The sequence below is a fragment of the Geotrypetes seraphini genome, chromosome 1 (genome assembly GCF_902459505.1).
Source record: "Geotrypetes seraphini chromosome 1, aGeoSer1.1, whole genome shotgun sequence".
Taxonomy (NCBI): Eukaryota; Metazoa; Chordata; class Amphibia; order Gymnophiona; family Dermophiidae; genus Geotrypetes; species Geotrypetes seraphini.
In genome coordinates this window covers 148009121-148031020 of record NC_047084.1, presented here as the reverse complement: position 1 = coordinate 148031020, position 21900 = coordinate 148009121, and the positions used below count along the sequence as shown (strand labels likewise).

General features: G+C 42.9%; 1 protein-coding gene across 1 annotated transcript in view; it reads left to right on the top strand.

Annotated features, from left to right (window-relative positions):
* Nucleotides 1–15718: 15718 nt before the first annotated feature.
* The window catches only part of RNF150 (ring finger protein 150), a 215154-nt gene continuing 208972 nt past the window's right edge, over nt 15719–21900 (top strand). The window contains exon 1 of the mRNA XM_033939767.1: nt 15719–16542. Within this exon, the coding sequence (XP_033795658.1) occupies nt 16092–16542 (451 nt within the window). The 5' untranslated portion in view covers nt 15719–16091. The remainder of the gene's footprint in view (nt 16543–21900) is intronic.

The following is a 21900-nucleotide window of genomic DNA, read 5'->3' as shown; positions in this document are numbered from 1 at the left end:
ATTGTATTCTCAGGGAAATGTCCAGCTAGATTCTTTTGTAAATCACCTAGAACTGCAAGGTATGGGCGGAATAGAAGTCATTAATGTAATGTAATAGATTAATCTTGTGTGGATCTGAACTGGGAGAATCCTCAACAGAGAGCCCAGTGGTGGTCAGGGGAGTGAGTGACAGGACTGTCCTCACAGAGAGCCGCTGAGGGACAGGAAGTCCTCAGGAAGAGCCCATAGAGATGGAAGATCGGAGTCCTCAGTGTGTGCATCTGGGAGAAGACAACTGAGGAACTGGGAGAGTCTTCAGTGCGTGATGTCATAGGGAAGACCCTGTGAGCACTGTGAAAGACCTGCAGAAACCAGGGGCAGATAAAGACATTGGCAGATTGGCACAGAACTCTGCACAACACAAACCCATTGCACAGCCTAGGTTAATGCAGAGAGGGATAATACTGCCTAAAACTACTTCTCAGACTGGGTCCAAGCAGCCAAGTACCTGTTTATTATTTCCTAGTTCAAAATCTAGTCATCTAGAATCAGGACTACAAATCCTAGATAAACTAGGACAGGTAGATTTAAAGCCCAGAGTTAAAACAGCTTCTGCAAGCCGTAGGCAGAGAATGGTTTAAACCAGCCCAGAACACTGAAAAGCACACAACCAATCAGGGAGAAATCCACACCCGGGTTTAGCTTCAATTGCCCAACTGCAGGAAAAGGAAAGGGAGGATCCCACAGCAGTTGCATCTCCCCTCCCTTCCCTGCATCCAATAGCTCTGACAGCGCAAGAGAGAAATGATAACCAGGTGCAGATCCTCCCGACATAAATCTACGTATCAGGAAGATCTGCACCTGATTATCATTTCTCTCTTGCGCTGTCAGTTGGTTTGGGGCGGAGGCCCCGTGAAAGGGTGAGCTGGGTGTAAGCTTTATTAGTAGTATAGTTAAAGTTGAGAATTATGTATATATCTGTGCATATCAGTATAGGTTAGAATACTTAGTGGGCTTAAGTCTGAGGGTTTATTGCATTCTATGTGTGTTGCAGTGTCCCCTCCTGAAGAAGCTCCAATTCGTGAAACTCAAGTTGGGGGGGGGGGGTCGAGGGAAATGTGAGACAGCATTTATCTAAGGAGTAATATCACAAGACCGGCGCAGTTGTGGGACGGGTCACAGCTCCACCACCTCTAAAAAGGAGATAATTTAGGTGTAAGATTTATTTAAAAATGCGGTGGTTTGAGATGGTGATCAGCTGTGATGGTCTCATTAATAACTTACTCCGTGTTTATCACTAGAGGTTGGTTGTTGGGTCTGAGCTTTTCACATGCACATATTTATTTATTCATTCATGGAGATTCATGAGTACTAAAAAAGTGAAGGTGATTGTGATTTTGTGATACATATTTTTGATCACCTGATTTTATTCAATTTATTGTTTAATTTATTTTGATTTTTATACTGTCAACATCAAAGTGTTCCATAAGTGTAAATCCATATCTATTATAAATTTACAAGATTTATCATCAAAAACTTTAATATCAATTTTAGCAAAGTCTTCAGAATGTGCCTCCAACCAGCCAAGTGTTTCTACGGGTGACTCACTCCATCGGCATATTCATCCTCATCAGACCTGCTTTGTGCTCTTCTTTGAAATGTTGGTTTCAAAGTAAATATAAACTTAACTTACTCAAAACAATGAACAATTTTGTTACTTAGCTTGGTTCTGCATCAAGTCTGCATGAACGCTATGTTGATTCTCCATGAGTGTCGGGTGAGGACCTGTCAGTTTGGCATGTTTCGCCCTGCAGCTTTCTCAAGAAAGAGTCCCCCCTTCAGTCTTATTCCACAGCATCCCGACTCATATACTTTCGTCATATACATATGTACCTAAAGTTAGGCACAGTTTTCGGTTCTAAGCAGTATTCTGTAACCAGTGCCTAACTTTAAGCACTGTTTATAGAATAGCGCTCAGCAGTGGAGTAGCGTAGTGAGGGAGGGAGATGCCTAGTGGCGCCCGGCATCTCCTTACCATGCACCCCTACTTTTCTCCTCCACTCAAGCACCCCCATGCACCTCTTGAAATGTTCACCAGCGCGAGAAGCATGTTCCGCCTCCTGCTCACACCAGCCTCAGCTCCCTTCTGATGTCACGTCCTGGTCCCTTAATCAGGAATAGAGGTCTACACAGGAACGGGGAATGCGGAATCCTTTGGAGACACCCCCCCAGGGACTCCCATGGGAATCACCCCAGGTCTATGGGACTCCCACAGGGATCCTTTCCAGGCCCAAGGGACTCCCATGGGGATGGAACTGGGGTTCCCGAGGCCTACCTAATGTTCTGTCAATCCAGTTGCTGATTGCTTTACATTCACCATCTTGAAAGGGAAATAGTGAAAACACAGAAGGAAATTGGAGAGCTCCAGAATGAGAGGAGGTGGAAAATTGATAAGTAGCTGAAAATGTAAAAAGAAGGGTGAGAAAGTGGACAGAGGCAGTAAAGAAAAAAGGGAGGAAAACTGAAAGGGCAAAATCAATATGCTGGAGACAGGCATAGTGAGGGAATGGAGAAAGAGGGAAGAAAATTAAAAAAATGGACAGCAGACACTGGAAAGAGAATTAGTAGAAGATAGACAAAAGCAGAAAGAGAAACTGGGACCAAGATGATGGAAAAACAAAATGTCCAGACAAGGTAGAAAAAAAGTGTTTTGTTTTGAATTTATTAACTGGAATATATTGGCTTTGGGACATGTGCATCACACATATACTTGTATTCTATTCAGTGACATAGCCACACAACTAATTTTTTGAGGGGAGGGGCTGGAGCCCAAAATGAGTGGATGAGCACCAAATTTTCTCCCTACCTGAATGCAAAATATAAATACTTGAGCTGGTGGGGATCCCTAAGCCCTGCCAACTAATAATCCCCTCCTCCAGGCTAGCAATCAGAAATCTCCAAGCTTTGCAGCTAGTGGCCACATACTCAAGCTGCCACTGCTTTCATGCATGAATTAAATCCAAGGGGGTAGGGAGGCAGCAGCAGCTCTGAAATACTGTTGTAAGCTGCAGAACTTGGGAAGTTCTGGTCTCTGAACCTGAGGAGCTGGTCATTAGCTGATGAGGCTTGGGGATTCCCACCAGCTACAGCAAGGGAGATTGTTCATTTTGAGGGGGGGGGGGTTTAAGCTCAAAGTGGGAGGCCCAGCCCCCTCTCATGGTTATGCCACCAATTGTGTTTAGTACAAAATGAAGTACTTGCTGAGTTTGTTTTGGGGTTTCCAGTTCAGTTTTGGTATTCATATTTTTATTTTTAATTTATGATCCATTGTTCTGTATTGAAGGTCTGTCTGTGTGCACTAGCAGATGTCTGACTTTGTTTTGAGTTTTTTTGTAAAACTCAATTAAACTAAAATCTAAAACTGTCAGAAGTAATTGCTGCTTTTTATGAGACAGACAACTTTTATGAGGGGATGGAGGCAATTCCTCGCAGGGACGGGCGGGAATGGAGGAGATTCCTCGTGTGGATAGGCGGGGACGGAGGAGATTCTGGCAGGGACGGGCAGAGACAGGCGGGATTTCTTTCACCACGCAGCTCTCTAATAAGGAAGTGACATCAGAACGTAGAGAATGACATGGGGACAAATTTGCCCCTGTCCCCTCGGAATCTATCTCCATCCCTATCCTGTCCCTGTGTTTTCTGTTCTTATCCATACCCCATCCTTTCGAAGTTCTGTCCTCACCTGCACAAGCCTCAAACATTTAAAAATCATTCTCTAGAAGGAAGCCGAGGCCGGCATGAGTAGGAGATGGAAGATGCTCGCACCAGCAAACATTTCAAGAGGTACGTGGGGTGGCAGAGAGGAGGAGAGGTGCGGGCACCTCTGCCAAGACAGTGCCCAGGGCAGTCCGCAACCCCCTTTATTACATTACTGGTTCTCAGCAATATATATATATATTTTTAATCAATGATTTCTTTAGGCTCCATTTATAAAATCTAGTCCAATGTGTGCTATATGCAGTGGAGAATTGAGGGAAGATGGCACTATGCATTGCCGTGCCATGCGCCCCCCCCCCCCACACACATATCACATCCTGTCGCCGCCCCACCCACCCACACACACCTCTTCAAAATCTTTGCTGGTAGCAAGCGGCATCTCCTAGTTGCTACTTGCACCAGCCTCAGCTTTCCTTTTGATGTCACTTCCTGTTCCTGCGATAAGGAAGTGATGTCAGAAGGAAAGTTGAAGCAGTGTGAGCAGCAGTTAGGAGATGCTCGCTGCCACCAAAAATTTTGAAGAGGTGGGTGGGAGGAGAGTTGCCAGCACTCCTACCAAGAAGACGACATGGGTGGTCTGTCCCCTACTCCATTGTCTAAATGGCATACAAGAGAAGGCACTTAATTAAAATAGAAGACTCAAAGAGCATATGTCACAAGGACAGGGACAGTGTTAGACATGCAGGGGCCCAGGGCAGAAACTAAGGAGGGAGGCCACAAAGTCCACCGTCAGGTTATTCTTCCTCTAGATTCTAACAGGGTTAGGGCTTCCTGTTACATGGGAGTCCAGGGCGATTGCCCTATTTAATACTGCCTCATTCTAGCCCTGGAAAGGGAAGAGTATATGGATGGCAACATAGAAAAAAAATCTCCACAAGAAACATGACTGACTAAACAGGGAAGAGACTGGACCCAATCGAGGAAATGCATAACTTTCAAGGTCCTCTACAGGCATTAAAAGGTCGACTTGCCAAAAGCAGAGTTGGGATAGAGAGGAGCAGACAGACAATGTATAAAAGGAGATCAAGGACTACTCACATGAGCACTGCTTCAATGCTGGATCTTGTTAGGCAGCCAAAATGAAAGCAGTCCATAGCACAGTTAGTAGGGAGCTGATAACGAGGCAGGAGGCAGTCACATTTTTACAGAGATTTTGGAGTCTGAAACCGTTTTTGTCATCACCTTCTAGACTAGAGAATATAAAATCCTAATATTTGCCATAGTTTTCTCAGTCTCTGATAACAGAAATATTTTAGAAATTCTTCCTGCCTCTCATCAATCTGGGAAGCTCAAAAGCCCCTTTGTGTATCTCTGGCCATGTGAATGCAGTCTTTGATCAGACTTTTGAAAGGCTTCAACCCTCTTCACCCTTAACCCCTGGTTCCCTGAGCCCACTTCCTGCCAGCTGCAGGTTATAAACTGTCAGAGGATCACTGTTCCCCCAGATACAAACCTATTATTTATTATAATTTTTCTATACCGCTTAAGAACTAAACGGTTCACATGAGTTAAACAAACATATCTATGACAAACTAAAATCTTAAAATCAACAGGGGAGAACTATCTTTTCTTTCCCAAAGAACTAACTCGTAAGAATGAGGTGAGAAACAATTTGGTCTTTAGCTGTTTCTTGAACTGAAACCGATCAATACAATGTCACAACTGACCTACCAAACATTCCACCTCTTAAGCCAGCTATGCAGACAGGATTAATGGGTAGGCCCAGTAGGCACATGCCTAGGGCCTGAAATACTCAGGGGGGCCCGCTGAAGGGCGACTTACCATGACAATTTTTTTTTTCAGATGGCGACAGCCCCCTCCCCCACGGCATCGACGACAACACCACCGGCCCTCCCCCCCTCCCCCCGGGCATTGACGGACGGCAAAGCAGCCTCCCTCAGCATCAACGGCAACGCGGCCAGCTCTGCTCCAGGAAGGTTCCGCGTTGACTGCATCTGCCAGTCCATCCCACTCCGACATCACTTCTTCTGGCAGATACAGTCATCGTGGGATCTTCCTGGAGCAAAGCCAGACACGTTGCCGATGATGTCGGGGGAGGCTGCGTTGCTGTCCGTCGATGCCCGGGGGGGGGGGAGGGCCGGTGGGGTGTGGGCAGGGCAGGGCCAGGGAGGCCCAATGTACTTGTGTACCTAGGGGCCCTCTAAGAATTAATCCTGCCCTGTATGTAGAATGTCATTGCTCTGGTGTCTGCAAAGTAAACTAGCTTCCTTGAGGTTAATACATTTTAATTTTCAGATCGTAAAGATCTGCCTGGTTTATATTTTAATTTAACCATCTTATTCAGTTTAGGCAGTGTATTTCTGGTGCCTTTTACACATCAAGCATATGCTGCTTCCAGCAGAAATATAGAAGTTGTATGCAAAAGGGCAGGGGTAATCATTAGGTACTAGGCATGTGTCTAAAATGGCTATTTCGGGGGGGGGGGGGGGGGCAGCAAGGAGCAGATACAGTCAAAGCAAAACAATAGATCCTGACAGTCAGACAACTCAAACAAGCATCACTATGTACCCTTACCTGTAGGGAGGATGGGCCATTTTTAAACAGAGGCCTCGAGATTCAATGCAGCACATCTCCTGATGCAGACTACAGTGAAATGAGGCACAAATACACCATGCAACAATATTATTTAATTTAATTCCCTATTACATTCACTTATCTTGGAAGAAATGCCTCCAACAGGTTCCATAAATTAAATCTTTTCCCAAGAATCTAGTCCAATATGTGCTATATGCAGTAGTGAGTTGAGGAAAGGTGGCAGGCACCCTGTGTACCTCTTCCCTGTCCCCCTATCCCCCCCCCCACATACCTCTTCAAAATGTTTGGTGGTAGCAGGTAGCATCTCCTAGCTGCTACTTGCACAGGCATCAGCGTTCCTTTTGATGTCACTTCATGGTCCCATGACAGAGAAGTGATGTCAGAAGGAGAATCTAGGCTTCATTTTACAGTAGGCCGCCTCAGGAGATGTGCTACTTAAAGGCGGAGCTTAACTAAGATGGTGGCTGGAAGCTTGTTCTGAGACGCCGCAGAGTTGCTGGCAAAAACTTTTTCCTCACCATTTACCAATGGTGAAAAGAAAATCTAAGGTCCAGGTTTTCCCAGATGAATCCAGTACGCCAGTCGGCCTGATGGATGCCTATGTCGAGCACAGAACCTGAACGCAAGATCCGGAGCATTCCTTGGCTGGGGAAAGCGCGCAGGCTGAAGCGTCGGACCTCTCCTTTGAGGGCACCACCTTATCTCCGGAGGAGCGGAGTCCTCTGAGTTGTCCTGCGGTGCCAGAGGGGAAGTTGGAGTTGGAATTGGCCTGGGGTGTTCTCTTTCCAGTCCAACAGAGTACGGGAAACGACTCTGGAGGGGGGGCTTGAGAAGCCTTTGTTACAGTCATCTGTGCACTCGGAGAGTGAGAAGCAGCAGACCCCCGAAGTTTTCCTCAAGTCAAAAGGGACTCCTGCTGAGGTTATAGGTACTTTGATTCATGCAGTGGGCTCTGGAACTGAGCTTGTACCCATGCAAAGACCTGAGGTTTTCAGTATGGAAACATTATGGGAAGCAATATCTAATTTACAACTCTCTTTGGGGACTCAAATACAGTATTACATGATGGTTGTATCAGAGAATTCGGATTTAAAATAATAGAGCAGGGGTAGGGAACTCTGGTCCTCGAGAGTCGTATTCCAGTCGGGTTTTCAGTATTTCCCCAATGAATATGCATGAGATCTATTTGCATGTACTGCTTTCAATGCATATTCATTGGGGAAATCCTGAAAACCCGACTGGAATACGACCGGAGGACCAGAGTTCCCTACCCCTGAAATGGAGTATCAAGTCTGGAATATAAGGTGGACGGACACGAGCCCAGATTAAAAGTGGTTGAGGCTCAGACCTTAACTTGAGTTAAGGATAATGGGAATCTTCATTTCAGAGTAGAAATGCTGGAGAATGTGACTAGGAAAAGTAATCTTCGGATTATAAATTCCCCAAAGTTATTTCCTATGTCAGCACATAATATGTTTAAAAAAATACCTAACTGAAATTTTGAAAGTGCCTGAGTCTTCCTATCCGCCTCTCTCTAAAATTTACTATTTACCTAGTAGAGCTAAAGCTGAAAATCCAAATCAGCAGAATCAATCTGCTGATAGTTTGGATTTATCGAATTTCCTAGAGAGATCAGATAGTGAAGCCCAGGTTACTGCTACGCTGCTGGTACAATTTGTTATTGATTCAGATAGGGAATGGATGCTCAAGCTTTTTTTTTTTTTAATATAAAGATGTTCCATTTATGTCAAAAGTTGTAAGAATATATCCTGACATATCACGTTCTACACAGAAGAGGAAAAAACAGTTTCTTATTTTGAGACCTCAGGCACTGCAGTTGGGTGCAACGTTCGTTTTAAGATACCCCTGTAAATGTGTTATGGTCTATCAAGGGAATAGATATGTTTTTTTATGAACCTCAGCAGCTATCAAAATTTATTTCCGCCAAAGGGCAAAGTGTATCTACTATGCAAGATCTGCTACTTTAATATCCATCCAGCCACATCTTTATTTTAACTTTTTATAAATTACTAGTGAATTATTTCAGTCTAATTACAGTTTTGCCTTCTATATTGTGGACTAACTAGATAAACCGGTATACTTATTTTCTTTGTTACATAGTAACATAGTAGATGACGGCAGATAAAAACCCGAATAGTCCATCCAGTCTGCCCAACCAGATTCAATTTAAATTTTTTTTCCTTCTTCTTCTTAGCTGTTCTGGGCAAGAATCCAAAGTGCTGCCCGGTACTGTTCTTAGGTTCCAACTACTGAAGTCTCCATCAAAGCTCACCCCAGCCCATCTATACCATCCCAGCCACTGAAGTCCTCCCCAGCCCATCCTCCACCAAACAGCCATATACAGACACAGACCCGTGCAAGTCTGCCCAGTATTGGCCTTAGTTCTTCAATATTTACAATTATTTTCTGATTCTAGATCCTCTGTGTTCATCCCACACTTTTTTTTTTAACTCCGTCACTACAGAGTAACATAGTAGATGACGGCAGATAAAGACCCGAATGGTCCATCCAGTCTGCCCAACCTGATTCAATTTAATTTTTTTTTTAATTTTTTCTTCTTAGCTATTTCTGGGCAAGAATCCAAAGCTTTACCCGGTACCGTGCTTGAGTTCCAACTGCCGAAATCTCTGTTAAGACTTACTCCAGTCCATCTACACCCTCCCAGCCATTGAAGCCCTCCCCAGCCCATCCTCCACCAAACGGCCATATACAGACACAGACCGTGCAAGTCTGCCCAGTACTGGCCTTAGTTCAATATTAAGAATATAAGAATAGCATTACTGGGTCAGGCCAGTGGTCCATCAAACCCAGTAGCCTGTTCTCAGGGTGGCCCATCCTCCACCTAATGGCCATACACAGACACAGACACTGTTTTCCTCTCCAACACCTCTTGTTAAATTGTGAAGATATCTCTTGTGAATGTTTGTTAAAACTGGCATTGTATTAGTTCTTTTTTTTTTTTGACTGATATGTTTGTCAAAAAGATAAATATATATATATATATATAAAGAATTAAAAAAAAAGAGATGTGCCTACTTTTCTTTATAGAATGTATGTATCTATCTTCTAGGTGTGAACAATTACACCAGCCATAGAGTGGCGCAAATGCTAGCACCTAGACGATTAAAGAATTCACATAAGTTACAGTTAGGGTTACCAGATTTTAGGCTTGTAAAATCCGGACACATGGCCCTGCACCAAGGCCCTCCCAGTTCCACCTAGCCCTGCCCTGTTCTGCCCAAGTCATGCCCCGTTTGCCCCAGCCCCGCCCCCAAATCTCTTCTCCTCGAGCTCGGAGCCGCGTTTGGAAGGCCTCCGAGCATCCGCAGATGTGTCGCAATGATGTCATACGTATGTGCGCATGCGTGTGGTGTCATCACATTGGATCCGCACATCCGAAGATGTCCTGCTCACAAGGCCCTGATCTCGAAGCTTTTCAAAACCCGGACAAAGTGTTGGGTTTTGAAAAGCCATCCAGATGACTGAACAGTCCTCTAAAAAGAAGACATGTCCAGGTAAATCTGCATGTCTGGTAACCCTAGTTACAGTGTTTTACAGTAACCCTTGGATTGCAAGTAACTTGGTATGTAAGTGTTTTTGCAAGACAAGCAAAACATTTTTATCAAATTTTAACTTGATAAACAAGCAAGGTCTTGCATTACAAGTACATACCAGTACATATACAGTATACATACCACATCATCACAACTAAACCGATGGTTCTTATCTCTCTGACACTACAAGTGACTTTTTTAAACGAGTGAGGTCTTGCAATACAAGTACAGTAAAACCTTGGATTGCAAGTAACTTGGTTTGCAAGTGTTTTGCAAGACAAGCAAAACATTTTATTAAATTTTAACTTGATATACAAGCAAGTGTCTTGCAATACAAGTACTGTACATACAGTATACACACATCACAACTGAGCCGATGGTTCTTCTCTCTCTGACGCTGCGGGAATGTTGTGACTGTTCTAAATGAGCGAGGTCTTGCAATAAGTACAGGTAGTATTTTGTATTAAAGTTTTTGGGTTGTGGAACGAATCGTCTGAGTTTCCATTATTTCCTATGGGGAAATTCGCTTTGATATATGAGTGCTTTGGATTACAAGCATGCTTTTTGGAACGAATTATGCTCGTAAACCAAGGTTTTACTGTACGTATAGTATTTTGTATTAAAGTTTTTGGGCTGTGGAATGAATTTTATTTATTATGGGGAAATTTGCTTTGATATACGAGTGTTTTGGATTACAAGCATGTTTTCAGAACAAATTATGCTCGCAACCCAAGGTTTTACTGTATAATCTATATGTGTATATTGTGAGAAAGGGAATGGGACTGAATATATTGCCTTTCTGTAGTTATAATGAAAGCAATTTACATATTATATACAGATACTTATTTTGCTCCTAGAGGAAATAGAGGGTTAAATGATTTGCCCAATCACAATAATATTAATAATAATAATAATTTATTTTCTTGTAATCCTGCGCTGCCAACAGTTCTAGGCAGTTCACAGTTTCAAAAAAGCTCTACTACATACATCAGTCTAATACATCATTAGTTAAAATACAAATACAATTTCAAATATTGCTATGAATTAAAACGTGAGTTAAAAAGATTAAAAACTAAAAACCTCATCGGAAATATTAAAAATCAGCATTCTTGTTTAACAAATAAGTAATCCTATATAATAAAACGCTAGCCACACATGCGCACTCATGCCAGCGTGTTCCATGATCCGTAGGTCCGTGGTCGGCAAGAGTGCACATGCAAGCTTACAACGGCCTGCACTCACGGTCTGGCTGGCTCCCTAAAGTTTTTTGCGGTGGCGGCTCACCTGCCCCGCCTTCCTCTTCCTGCCAGTCTCAGCCGGGCTCACTCCTCCCTTCTTCCCTCCCCCCTGGCAGCCCTGAACCTGTTCTCCGTTCCCCGCCAGTCTCCTCCTCCAGTGGCTAATCCACCGTCGCCTCCGTCACCGCTCGGATCGCTGGTGAAGAGCGACGGACCGGTGAGTGGCGCGGCGGGGGCAATGCAGGTGGAGACTGTTGGTAGCTGCGGCTGTCGGCGGCTGCAGGCCGCGGCGGCTGTCCAGTAGCCATGTTTTAGCACCATACCTGCACTGGGCACATCGTTGTAATTGTCAGTGACCAAGGACAGACTAAAAGCAGAGAGAAACTACTGCACTTGGTTATAAGTTTTAATTGTATATGAATGGTTAATGCTTCTTTTATATTTGACCGATTCTCAGAACAGTAACATTGGGGGACAGGAAAGAGGTGCTGATGGACAGGGGAAGAAACGGGGGAGGGGGGGAAGAAAAAGGAAGGGAGGCCTACTGCTGGACAGGGGGGACAGGAAAGAGGTGCTGATGGACAGAGGGGAAATAAAAAAAGGGAGAAGGGCTGCTGCTGGATAAGGGGAGCAGTGAAGGGGTTGTGGTGGACACAGGGAAGGTAAAAGGAAGGAAGAATGGGTGGACAGCCGAGGAAAAATAAAGACAGAAAGAAAGACAGAAATAAAGAAAGCGGCTAAGGACAGAGAGAGAGAAATAAACACAGACACACATACATTTATTCTAGCACCCGTTAATGTAACAGGCTATAAGACTAGTTTTTTAATAATTTCCTAAATGTAAAGTAAGGGCTCCTTTTATCAAGCCGCACTAGCGGTTTAACGCACGTAATAGCACATGTTAAACCGCAGGCTGCGCTAGCCGCTACCGCCTCCCTTGAGCAGGCGGTAGTTTTTTGGCCAGCGCAGAGGTTAGCGCATGATGAAATGTCGCGCGCGTTAACCCACGCTAGCGCGGCTTGATAAAAGGAGCCCTAAGAGTAGGACTGAGCAATCAACAGGCTTAACCAGGAGTTCATCTTCCCAGCCTGGTACTCCAATGTCCTGTCCAAAAAAGTCTTATAACGACAGGTCTTTGGGGTAGGGAAGATGAACACTCCTGAATTTCTAGTACATTTTATTGAATAAGACAGTTTGAAATAAGAAACCAAATAAGAGGGCAATAATCCAAAAAAGCGCCTTATAACAGATACACCCAAACTTAAAAAACACTCTGGCCCCCAATGGCAGCCAATGCAGTTTGGCATAAAAAAGGACTGTCATGATCATATTTTTAAGACCAAAAATCAAACGAACTGCAGCATTCTGAACTAATCGGAGTCTTAATAAAATCTTTTTCGGTAACCCCAAATAAACAATATTACAATAATCCAAAGTGGACAATACAGCAGATTGGACCAGTAACCAAAAGGATTCCATATCAAAAATTTTTTTTATGGTCCTCAATTTCCACAATAGCGCATAACTTTAAGGAGCTGCAGTGGGAATCAAACCCAATTCCACAGGTTCTCAGGCCACTGCACTAACTACTAGGCTACTCCTCCACTCTTATTCATGCATCCAAACACTGCCCATGTGAATGCCCTGCAAAGTGTGGAGAGTGGAATATTGCGGTTAAGCAATTAATAAAGTATGCTTTGTGGCAGAAAACCTGATGTGAAAGCTTATTTAAATATCACAACTACCTGAGAAAGTAGAACAATTCAACAATAAATAAACAACACTTTTACCAATGTGAATACAAGAAAAAAACGTGAAAATCAGAGTGGAAAATGAATTCAGCTCTAACTGTTTTTCTAAACTTGAGGCTACATGCGAACAAAGTCTTGGAGGAAAAAGCCTCAGAGCCCTGTTTCTGTCCTGGACACTTTATTTATATACCACTTATATCCTAAGTGGTTATACATTCAGGTACTTTATCACATTTCCCTATCTGTCCCAGTGGACTCAACTCTATCTAATGTACCTGGGGCAATGGGGGGATTAATTGACTTGCCCAGGGTCACAAGGAGCAGTGAGGGATTTAAACCCACAACCTCAGGATGCTGAGGCTGTAGATCAGATACTTAAACTAAACAAGTCAAGGCTGCTATTAGTATCAAAGCAGTCTCTGCCACGCATGGAGATCAGGGTTGTGAAAACTTATGCAAGGGATATTTTTAAAGTGTAGAATATATTGTGTAGATCAGTGGAGCTAGCACTTGTTAAAAGATGGGAATGTTAGCCATGATTCTGTATGGAAAATTACTGTAAGATTTACTAAACTGTGATACCCAAGGATAGCATGTTAGTAAATCTAATTGTAATTTACCACAGGTTAGTAGAAAACAAAGTTACAATTAACTGGAAAAGGTGTAAAAATTAAACCACAATCTATTCTGTCTTGGGGAACAGTTAAGTATGATTTTTCAGTGTAACCATATTGTACTTTTGAAATTTAATTTAAAGTTAAATTTTGTATCACTGTATAAACATTCGAGAAATGATAATTTTAGCATGGAAACAAATCTAACAACAAACAAAAAGGACATCATAGCATTCAGTCTTATAGTAAAATAACATACTTGTGGGATAATACATCAGCCTGCCTAGGTCCTTTATCCTGGGATAATCTTGAAAACTGACTGGCTGTGGGTTACCCCAGGATATGTTTGGGGAATCACTGCCCTAGGCGATTCTTCATCCTTATACCTACAGCAGCTTTTAGGTCCCACTGGCTCCCCCTGCAAAAAATTTAATAACTGTACTATAGAGTTTGCTCATGATTACCCTACCACAGTACTATAGAGACTAATAAATGCACATCAAACTTTTATTTATTCATTCAATTTTCTATACCATTCTCCCAGGAAAGCTCAGAATGACTTATATGAATTTATTCAGGTATTCAAGCATTTCTTCCTGTCTATCCCAGTGGGCTCACAATCTATCTAATGTACCTTTTATTTATTTAATCATTAATTAATTTCACCCATCCTCCCAAAGGAACCCAGAACGGGTTACCATAAGTACATTCACAGTATAGACAGGAAAGACATAAGTGAAAAGTACATACTTGGCAGACATTGCCAAGTACACGCAACATTCACAGAATAGATAATACAAACATAGCGTAGATTGATGTTGCAGCAGAACAGAACATAAAGGTAATATAGTATAATCTCTTTATAACAGACTCATTTATAACGGAACCTCGCCTATAGCAGACGAGGTCTGCTGGTCCCAGCCATGCGCCTTTATAAACATACAGAAAATCATCACATATAGCGGACTCGCATATAATGGACTTTCGGATATAACGGACAACCATTTTGGTCCCCAGAGCCGCTTTTAGTTGTAGTTTTGTTCGGCTATAACAGACATTCAGGTTCCGCCTACAAGGTGCGTGGTGTGCCGGTGATAAAGTATCAAAATGCAGCCCAGAAGAAAATGACAGAGTATTTTTATTTCCAGTACAGTATGACAAAACGCTTTAGAACATCTTTTAGTGTTCTGGTTTTGCAATCATTTCGTGCCAAACCAATGTTTTGCTGAGTTTTGTTATTGATGTTGCTGATATGGTTGTGCAGTGATTGTAGGTTATCTCAAGTTGACCTAAATAAAGTTTTAAAAAAATGCAACTCTGGATATAAGACTATTTTTCCAGGTCCCTTGAAGTCCGTTATAACGAGATTATACTGTACAGCTTTTGCATTGCAGGAGGGTACATGGTTGATGGTCAGCAGTTGGGTTCCAGTGGGTAGCAGAGATAGGTTTTACTGGCAATGACATTTGAATTTTAGGGCTCCTTTTACTAACCCCATCTTTTATGAAACCGCGCAAGTGTTTTTTAGCGCAGAGAGCCACGCTGAATGGCCTGCACTGTTCCTCATGCTCATTTTCCTATGAGCGTCAGTAGCGCGGGCCATTCAGCACAGCTACCCGCACTAGAAATTGCTAACACGGTTTCTTTGAAGAGGGGGTAAGGCTCGCTAGCCGTTTTAGCGCATGCTAAATGCTAACGCATCCATAGGATATAATGGACACGTTAGCATTTAGCGTGCGCTATAGCTAGCACGCCTTAGTAAAAGGACCCCTTAGTATGTGGCACAATTTGGTTATGCTTGGAGTGTTTAGTAGGATTGGTAACTGTTTATTATATTTTGGTGGCATTTAAGTTACAGTGGGGGTCCATTTGTTGGACCAGGGGATGTATGGATTTGTAAAGAGGAAGGTTTTCACGGCCTTCCTGGGGCAACGGGGGTGATTAAATGACTTGTCCAGGGTCACAAGGAGCAGCGTGGGTTTGAACCCACAACCGCAGGGTACCACTGCTATAGCCACACTCTTGGGTTTTTTTTTTGTTTGTTTTGCAATGAAAGCTTGTGAAGTAGATGGTTCTTTTGTGTGGCCGTCACAACCGTTTCTTCGAGCGCAACTACTTTTTTGCCGCCTTCTTGTCCTAAGTCACCGTCACGTCACGCCTAACAGTTTGGTCCAGCTGGAAGCCCCGCGCGCGCGTCCCCCTTCCCTCATCCGACAGAGGCCGCTACACCCCCCCCTCTCGCGAAAGCTCGAGCCACTGACATCACGAAGCTCCTCCCGCGCTCCCTAACACGTCCCCGCCGGCACGCGCACCGCCTCAGTCCGCGCAAACGTCTCCACTTATCTATAGGCAGCTCTCTCTCTCTCGAGTCTCCGCGCGCCCTTTCCCCTTCCAATGCACGCCAGGGAGCAGCCGTCCCCCCTCCCTCCCCAAGTCAGGCGAGCGATCGCGAGGAGGGGAGAGGGGGCGACCTACGTCCAACGACACCCCTAGGAAGATGCACGTCCGCAAGAAGAGCCGAGGCTCGTCCTAGGCGAGAATCGCGGCGGCGGCGGCAGTAGGCGACCCCCCCCCGTCCCCTCCCCCAGCACCGAGGCGGACATGGCAGCGTCCGTCATGCAGGCGTGCCGCAGCCTGGCGCTCTCAACATGGCTCCTGTCGCCGTGCTTCGTGCATCTGCTCTGCCTGGAGTTCACGGCCGCCGAGAAGGAGGAGTGGTACACGGCCTTCGTGAACATCACGTACGCCGAGCCGGCCGGGGAGGTGCGCAGCGAGCGCACCGAGTGCGGCCGCTACGGCGAGCACTCGCCCAAGCAGGACGCCCGCGGGCTCCTGGCCATGGCCGCCGCGCCGCACGAGCGCGCCGCCTGCGACCCGGCCACCCGCTTCGCGGCCGCGGCCGCCCCTCGCGCCTGGGTGGCGCTGGTCGCGCGCGGCAACTGCACCTTCCGCGACAAGATCCGCCACGCCGCCCTGCACAACGCCTCGGCCGTGGTCGTCTTCAACGCGGGCTCGGGCGGCGCCAACGACACCATCACCATGCCCGATGCGGGTGAGTTGGGCGAGATGAGGTAGCTGCCCCGGCCAAGAATAGCCCCCCCCCACCCCCGGGATCCTTGACGGCGGCAGCTGTCATTAGAAATCGCGCCTGGAAAGGTCATCCTGAGTAGGACTTTTGCCCACTTCTTCTAAGTTTTCCTTACACATCCGGGGGGGGGGGGGAGAACTGTATTTGCAAAATTGATATTAATTCTTCATAATAATGTAATCCCTAAAGATGTCGTATTATTAATAATTGAGAGAAGGGGGGTGAAAACTTTATATTAATTGTACTATATAGTGTAATCTCTGTAATAATCTTACACTGTTTTGGTTTGTAAAACAAGAAAAATTTTATGTTATAACATTTTATTGAAGGAATCAAACAAATATACAACAATATGATACAAAAAGACATTCTTTACAATCAAATTCACAATAAAACATCCTCCAAAATATATTTTAATATATCTAAACCACTTTTCCCCTATATCCCCCCTCACCACTCCATACATATATATTAAAATCATTCCAAATTCTGGGAAATTGGAATGATTTCAATAAAAATTTTAAACCAAAAAAAAAAAGGACTTTTGCCCACTTGAACCGAAATCAAGTTGTGCCATCGACTACCCCGGGCCCTTTGATCTCCTGTTGAACGGGGCAAGTTAAGCTTGAGCGAGAGATTTCCTAAGCTCAGCTCAAATAACTGCTCTGCACCTGCCGCCTTTGGGGCGGGAAGGGATTTGGGAGCCCTCGAGGGCAGCAACTGAGGAGCTTTTAAAGCCTATATAGGTGCCATAGGTTCCTGCTCTCTTGAGTGCTTTCCCTTTATCCAAGAAGTAACTTGGGACGGGTTTAGAACCCTCAAAGTTCCTGAAAAGTTGGCTACTGCCAGTCTTACATTATGTCATCTTTAACCTGTAACCCGTGCTGAGAAAACGAATGAAATAAATCAATATACAGAATGATCCTCCTAGTTATTGGCATTGGAGGAATCAATTCCATGATTTAATTTTATCTGAGGTTTGGGAGGTTCATAAATTTCCTAGAAGAACACGTTTATTTTAAAAAATTTGGGAACCTTATACACAAAAATTATCCTTGAAAGCAAGAAGTATGATTCTTAATACTTTATATTAAAGCTATGTAAATGTTCTTTGCATTTTTATATTCTTGGTATTTCATGTTGCCTTTCATTCTAGGGTAGGGGGGAAATAGGAGGGATGATATTAATATGTGTTAAATTACTTGAACAGTATTTCTGTTTAATTCATTTATTATAATGTTGTAATATTAAAACAATGGGGGAAAGATAAGGGGGGTCAGAAATTGAGGGAATATATTGAGAGATGTAATAGGTAATTTGAAAAATTTATTTTGAAGGAATGATAAATATTTATTAGAAGTTAATATGGTAAATTTAAATGTAATGACCATTTTACTGTATTATATTATTATGTATTTATTGCATTTCTTCAATAAAATGTTATAAAGTAAATAAATCAATATGACTGTTGGATGCCAGAGAGTGCAGATGCAGAATTTTCATAACAAGCCCTCACTTTGTCTCTTCATGTCATGTTAGTCCTGACTGGTTGCTGGTGCAGGCACCAGTAATGTTTAAATTCTCTTGCATTTGCTTTAAGCTGGTTTGGGGATTGGCCCCTACCTATCTTTTGTTTCATTTGTGCTATACAGCCCTACGAGGATAACCAGAAATTGTAATTTATTTGTCTATCCAAAAATTACTGGCTGTAGATGCAGGCCTTTCCTGGATAGGACTTTTATGTTTCAAATAAGTAAGCTGTCAAAAAAGTATGGCTGTTATAATAACTATTGTTTTACCGGGACCAAATATCAATGTATCATATAGTAGTGCAGGACACCGGTAGATATTGAAATCAATAGTTTTAGTAAGTATGAGTATGCCTCAGCCCCACCACTCCACCGCTGTACTATCTCTTGACTGCGGAGAGAATTATGTGGCACTTCATCATTGGCTGCTCATTACCCAATAATACATGCTATTATAAACGTTGTTTAAAATATTTTTTTAGATATTTTCAGTTTTCAGTTTAAATATAATGAGTGTACTTAGCTTGTTTGTATAGCTGTTATCAGCCAACGACTAGGAGTTTAACCCGACATGTTACATTACATTACATTACATTAGTGATTTTTATTCCGCTTGTACCTTGCGGTTCAAAGCGGATTACATAAGAAGAGAACTGGACATTTCCAGGATGGTACATGACAATAGAGAATACAGTTTGAGGATAGAGACTTAATAACAGAATGATAGTAAAGACTTAATAACATCGGAAGATGTTTTGGACGGCAGTGTTTTGGTTTCTTGGGGGATGGGGTGAGGGAGGTTAGGTAGATTGTATATGCTTTTTGAACAGCAGTGTTTTGATTTCTTTACGGAATGTCTTGAGGTCTGATGTTGTGGTTAACAATCTGGTGATGGAAGGTTCGAGTTTTGCACCAACAGGCGCTGTGTCAAGGGTCTCCCGAGGTCGTGCGTGTCATCCGACTCACTCTGGACACTTTTTGAGTCAGATGACACGCACGACCTCGGGAGACCCTTGACACAGCGCCTGTTGGTGCGAAACATGTCGGGTTAAACTCCTAGTTGTTGGCTGATAACAGCTATACAAACAAGCTAAGTACACTCATTATATTTAAACTGAAAGCTGAAAATATCTGAAAAAATATTTTAAACAACGTTTATAATAGCATGCGCTACTATATCAAATAAGTAAGCAGCAGTCCTGGTTGGGTAATTACATCAGTGGAGCCAGGCTGCCTTACAGCACATTTTGGAAAGAAATTAAGACTGTATTTATTGTTTGATAAATTCATTTCCTAAATAGAAGTTATATTAATAACAATAATCCTACTCTGACTATTCTTAAGAATAGTTTGTATTTTGTTCTTCGCTGATTGTCCAGCTCTCTTCGGTGTAAACCGCCTAGAAATCGTCTGATTGTTGTGGTATAGAAGAATAAAGGGATCTTTTCCAGATAAGCCCCGCCAAAAAGTTAACCCCCGTCACAGTTTTAGCTAACACCATGCTAAGTGAATACTTGGGGAAAGTGATATACAAGGGGGGGCTCTGCCCCCCCTTAAAACCCCCCCAAGTCATTATTCAAATCATGTGAATAATTTTCTCGGAGGGCTTCAATAGTTTAATAATTTATAAGGTGGCATGGCCCGTGCACTTTTTGCATTAGTGGTGGCGGAGCTTAAGTTTTTGGCCGTGCACTTTTTGCATTAGTGGCGGGGCTTATCTGGAAAAGACCCGAATAAAGTTATGTTATGTTCTAGTAGCAGAATTCTAGATTTTCTATTGGGTAGAAGAAGAAACGAGCAATAATTTAACCCCTCATCAATGATTACCTATAGTCTAAGGCGGATGCAAGTTGAAGACACTACAGGGATTTAAAGAAGAGGTCGGCTGGAGGGCGCCTTCGTTTGTGTCCCGTTGGGGGTCAGGTTCCTGAAGAAGGGCTCCTCCCGAAACCAGCACGGTCGAACCTTTTTCTCCTGGCGCGGTTTTGCGTTTATTAGTTTGTTTTCAGATAAGTATTGTATTCATTTGGTAATTTTGTATGGTGGTGTGTGATTTTGTCATGTGGTCCGGGGGGGTCTGGCTGGCAGGGTTTGTTTGGGGGTCGCTCAGGTTTTCTGTGTTGAGTTTGATTTACTCACTTTAATTGATTGATTTGTTTGATTCAGTGGACTCTCGTCCCTTTAATTTGAAGCATACTTAGGGTGCTCGATGATGGTGTGGGGGTGGAGGCTTACCGCCTTGACCCAGAAGTGAAGTGTCGGAGCTGGGCTTCCATCACTGATGGTTCACACTGAGAGCACCCTTCACCCTTTATCTACATTACATTTATTTAATTTTGGGTTGTAAGTCGTGAGCCATTTTTGGTGCCCTGAGCGTCCCCCTCACAAACCTTGATGTGACTAGGTTGCCTGTTTGTGTTTTTTCTATAATAGGATTTTTGGCAAATTTTGGAGTGTATTGTTGTGGGCTAAACTGAATCCAGGCAGTATAAGCTTTTGCGAAGAAAAAAAAATCATTAAAACCATCCCAATTAGAGAATGACACGGTGACAAAATTCATCACCGTTCCCAAACCATCTTCATGTCATTCTTTAAGGAGAGAGGGAAGAATCAGAGTATGAATGGCCACAACCACTGACCTGCAAGCTTTGCTTTGAAGAATGCTGGTGTAGAAGGATTGAGATTGAAATAGACACTACAGAATGACAGTCTCTGGTATCCAGAGCAGATATTGTGATGTCATAATGCCTCATTCCATCAGTGCCTAAGAGCCAATCACATCAGTGATGTCACAATGGCTTCATTATCCTTGGCTCACATAAGAATCAGAGTATGAATGGCCACAACCACTGACCCGCAAGCTTTGCTTTGAAGAATGCTGGTGTAGAAGGACCAAGGTTGAAATAGACACTAGAATATGAGATGGGATTATTTCCCGCGGTTATCCGCGGGGACGGGAACGGTGATGAATTTTGTCACCATGTCATTCTCTAATCCCAATTTTCCTAAAAGAACATGATTATTTTTAAAAATCTGGGATCCTTATATACAAAAATTATCCTTGAAAGCAAGAAGTATGATTCTTAATACTTTATATTAGATTTAAATAAATGTGTTTTTGTTGGTTTTTTTTTTAAATATTTCTATTTATTTGGTATTTTATGTCACCTTTCATTCTAGGGTAGGGAGGGAAATAGGTATGATGATTTTAATATATATAAAGTAATAAGGTGGGATATAGGGGGAAAAATAGTTTAGATATATTAAAATATATTTTGGAGGAATGATAAAATATGTATGCAAATGTTTTATTATGAATTTAATTGTAATGAATATCTTTTTGTATCATATTATTGTATATTTATTTGATTCCTTCAATAAAATGTTATAAATTAAAATAGGGGGGGTCGGAAATTGAGGGAACATATTGAGAGATATAAAAATTTATTTTGAAGGAATGATAAACATTTATTAGAAGTTAATATGGTCAATTTAAATGTAATGACTATTTTACTGTGTTATATTATTATGTATTTATTGCATTTCTTCAATAAAATGTTATAAAGTAAAACCATCCCAAAGCAACAAAAGTGCCACAAGAGCTTTTTGATTTGTTCCTAGAGACACACCTACCACATGCTGCTGGTGCAGGATATTTAAAGATGCTTGGAGGGGAAGTACTGTAAGGTGGTTAGTGAAACCGAGGTTATGGAGTGCATGTTGGAAAAGAAAAATGTTAATATATTTTGGGATAAAGAATGTTGGTTACCAAAGGTGGTTTTAAATTGTGAGG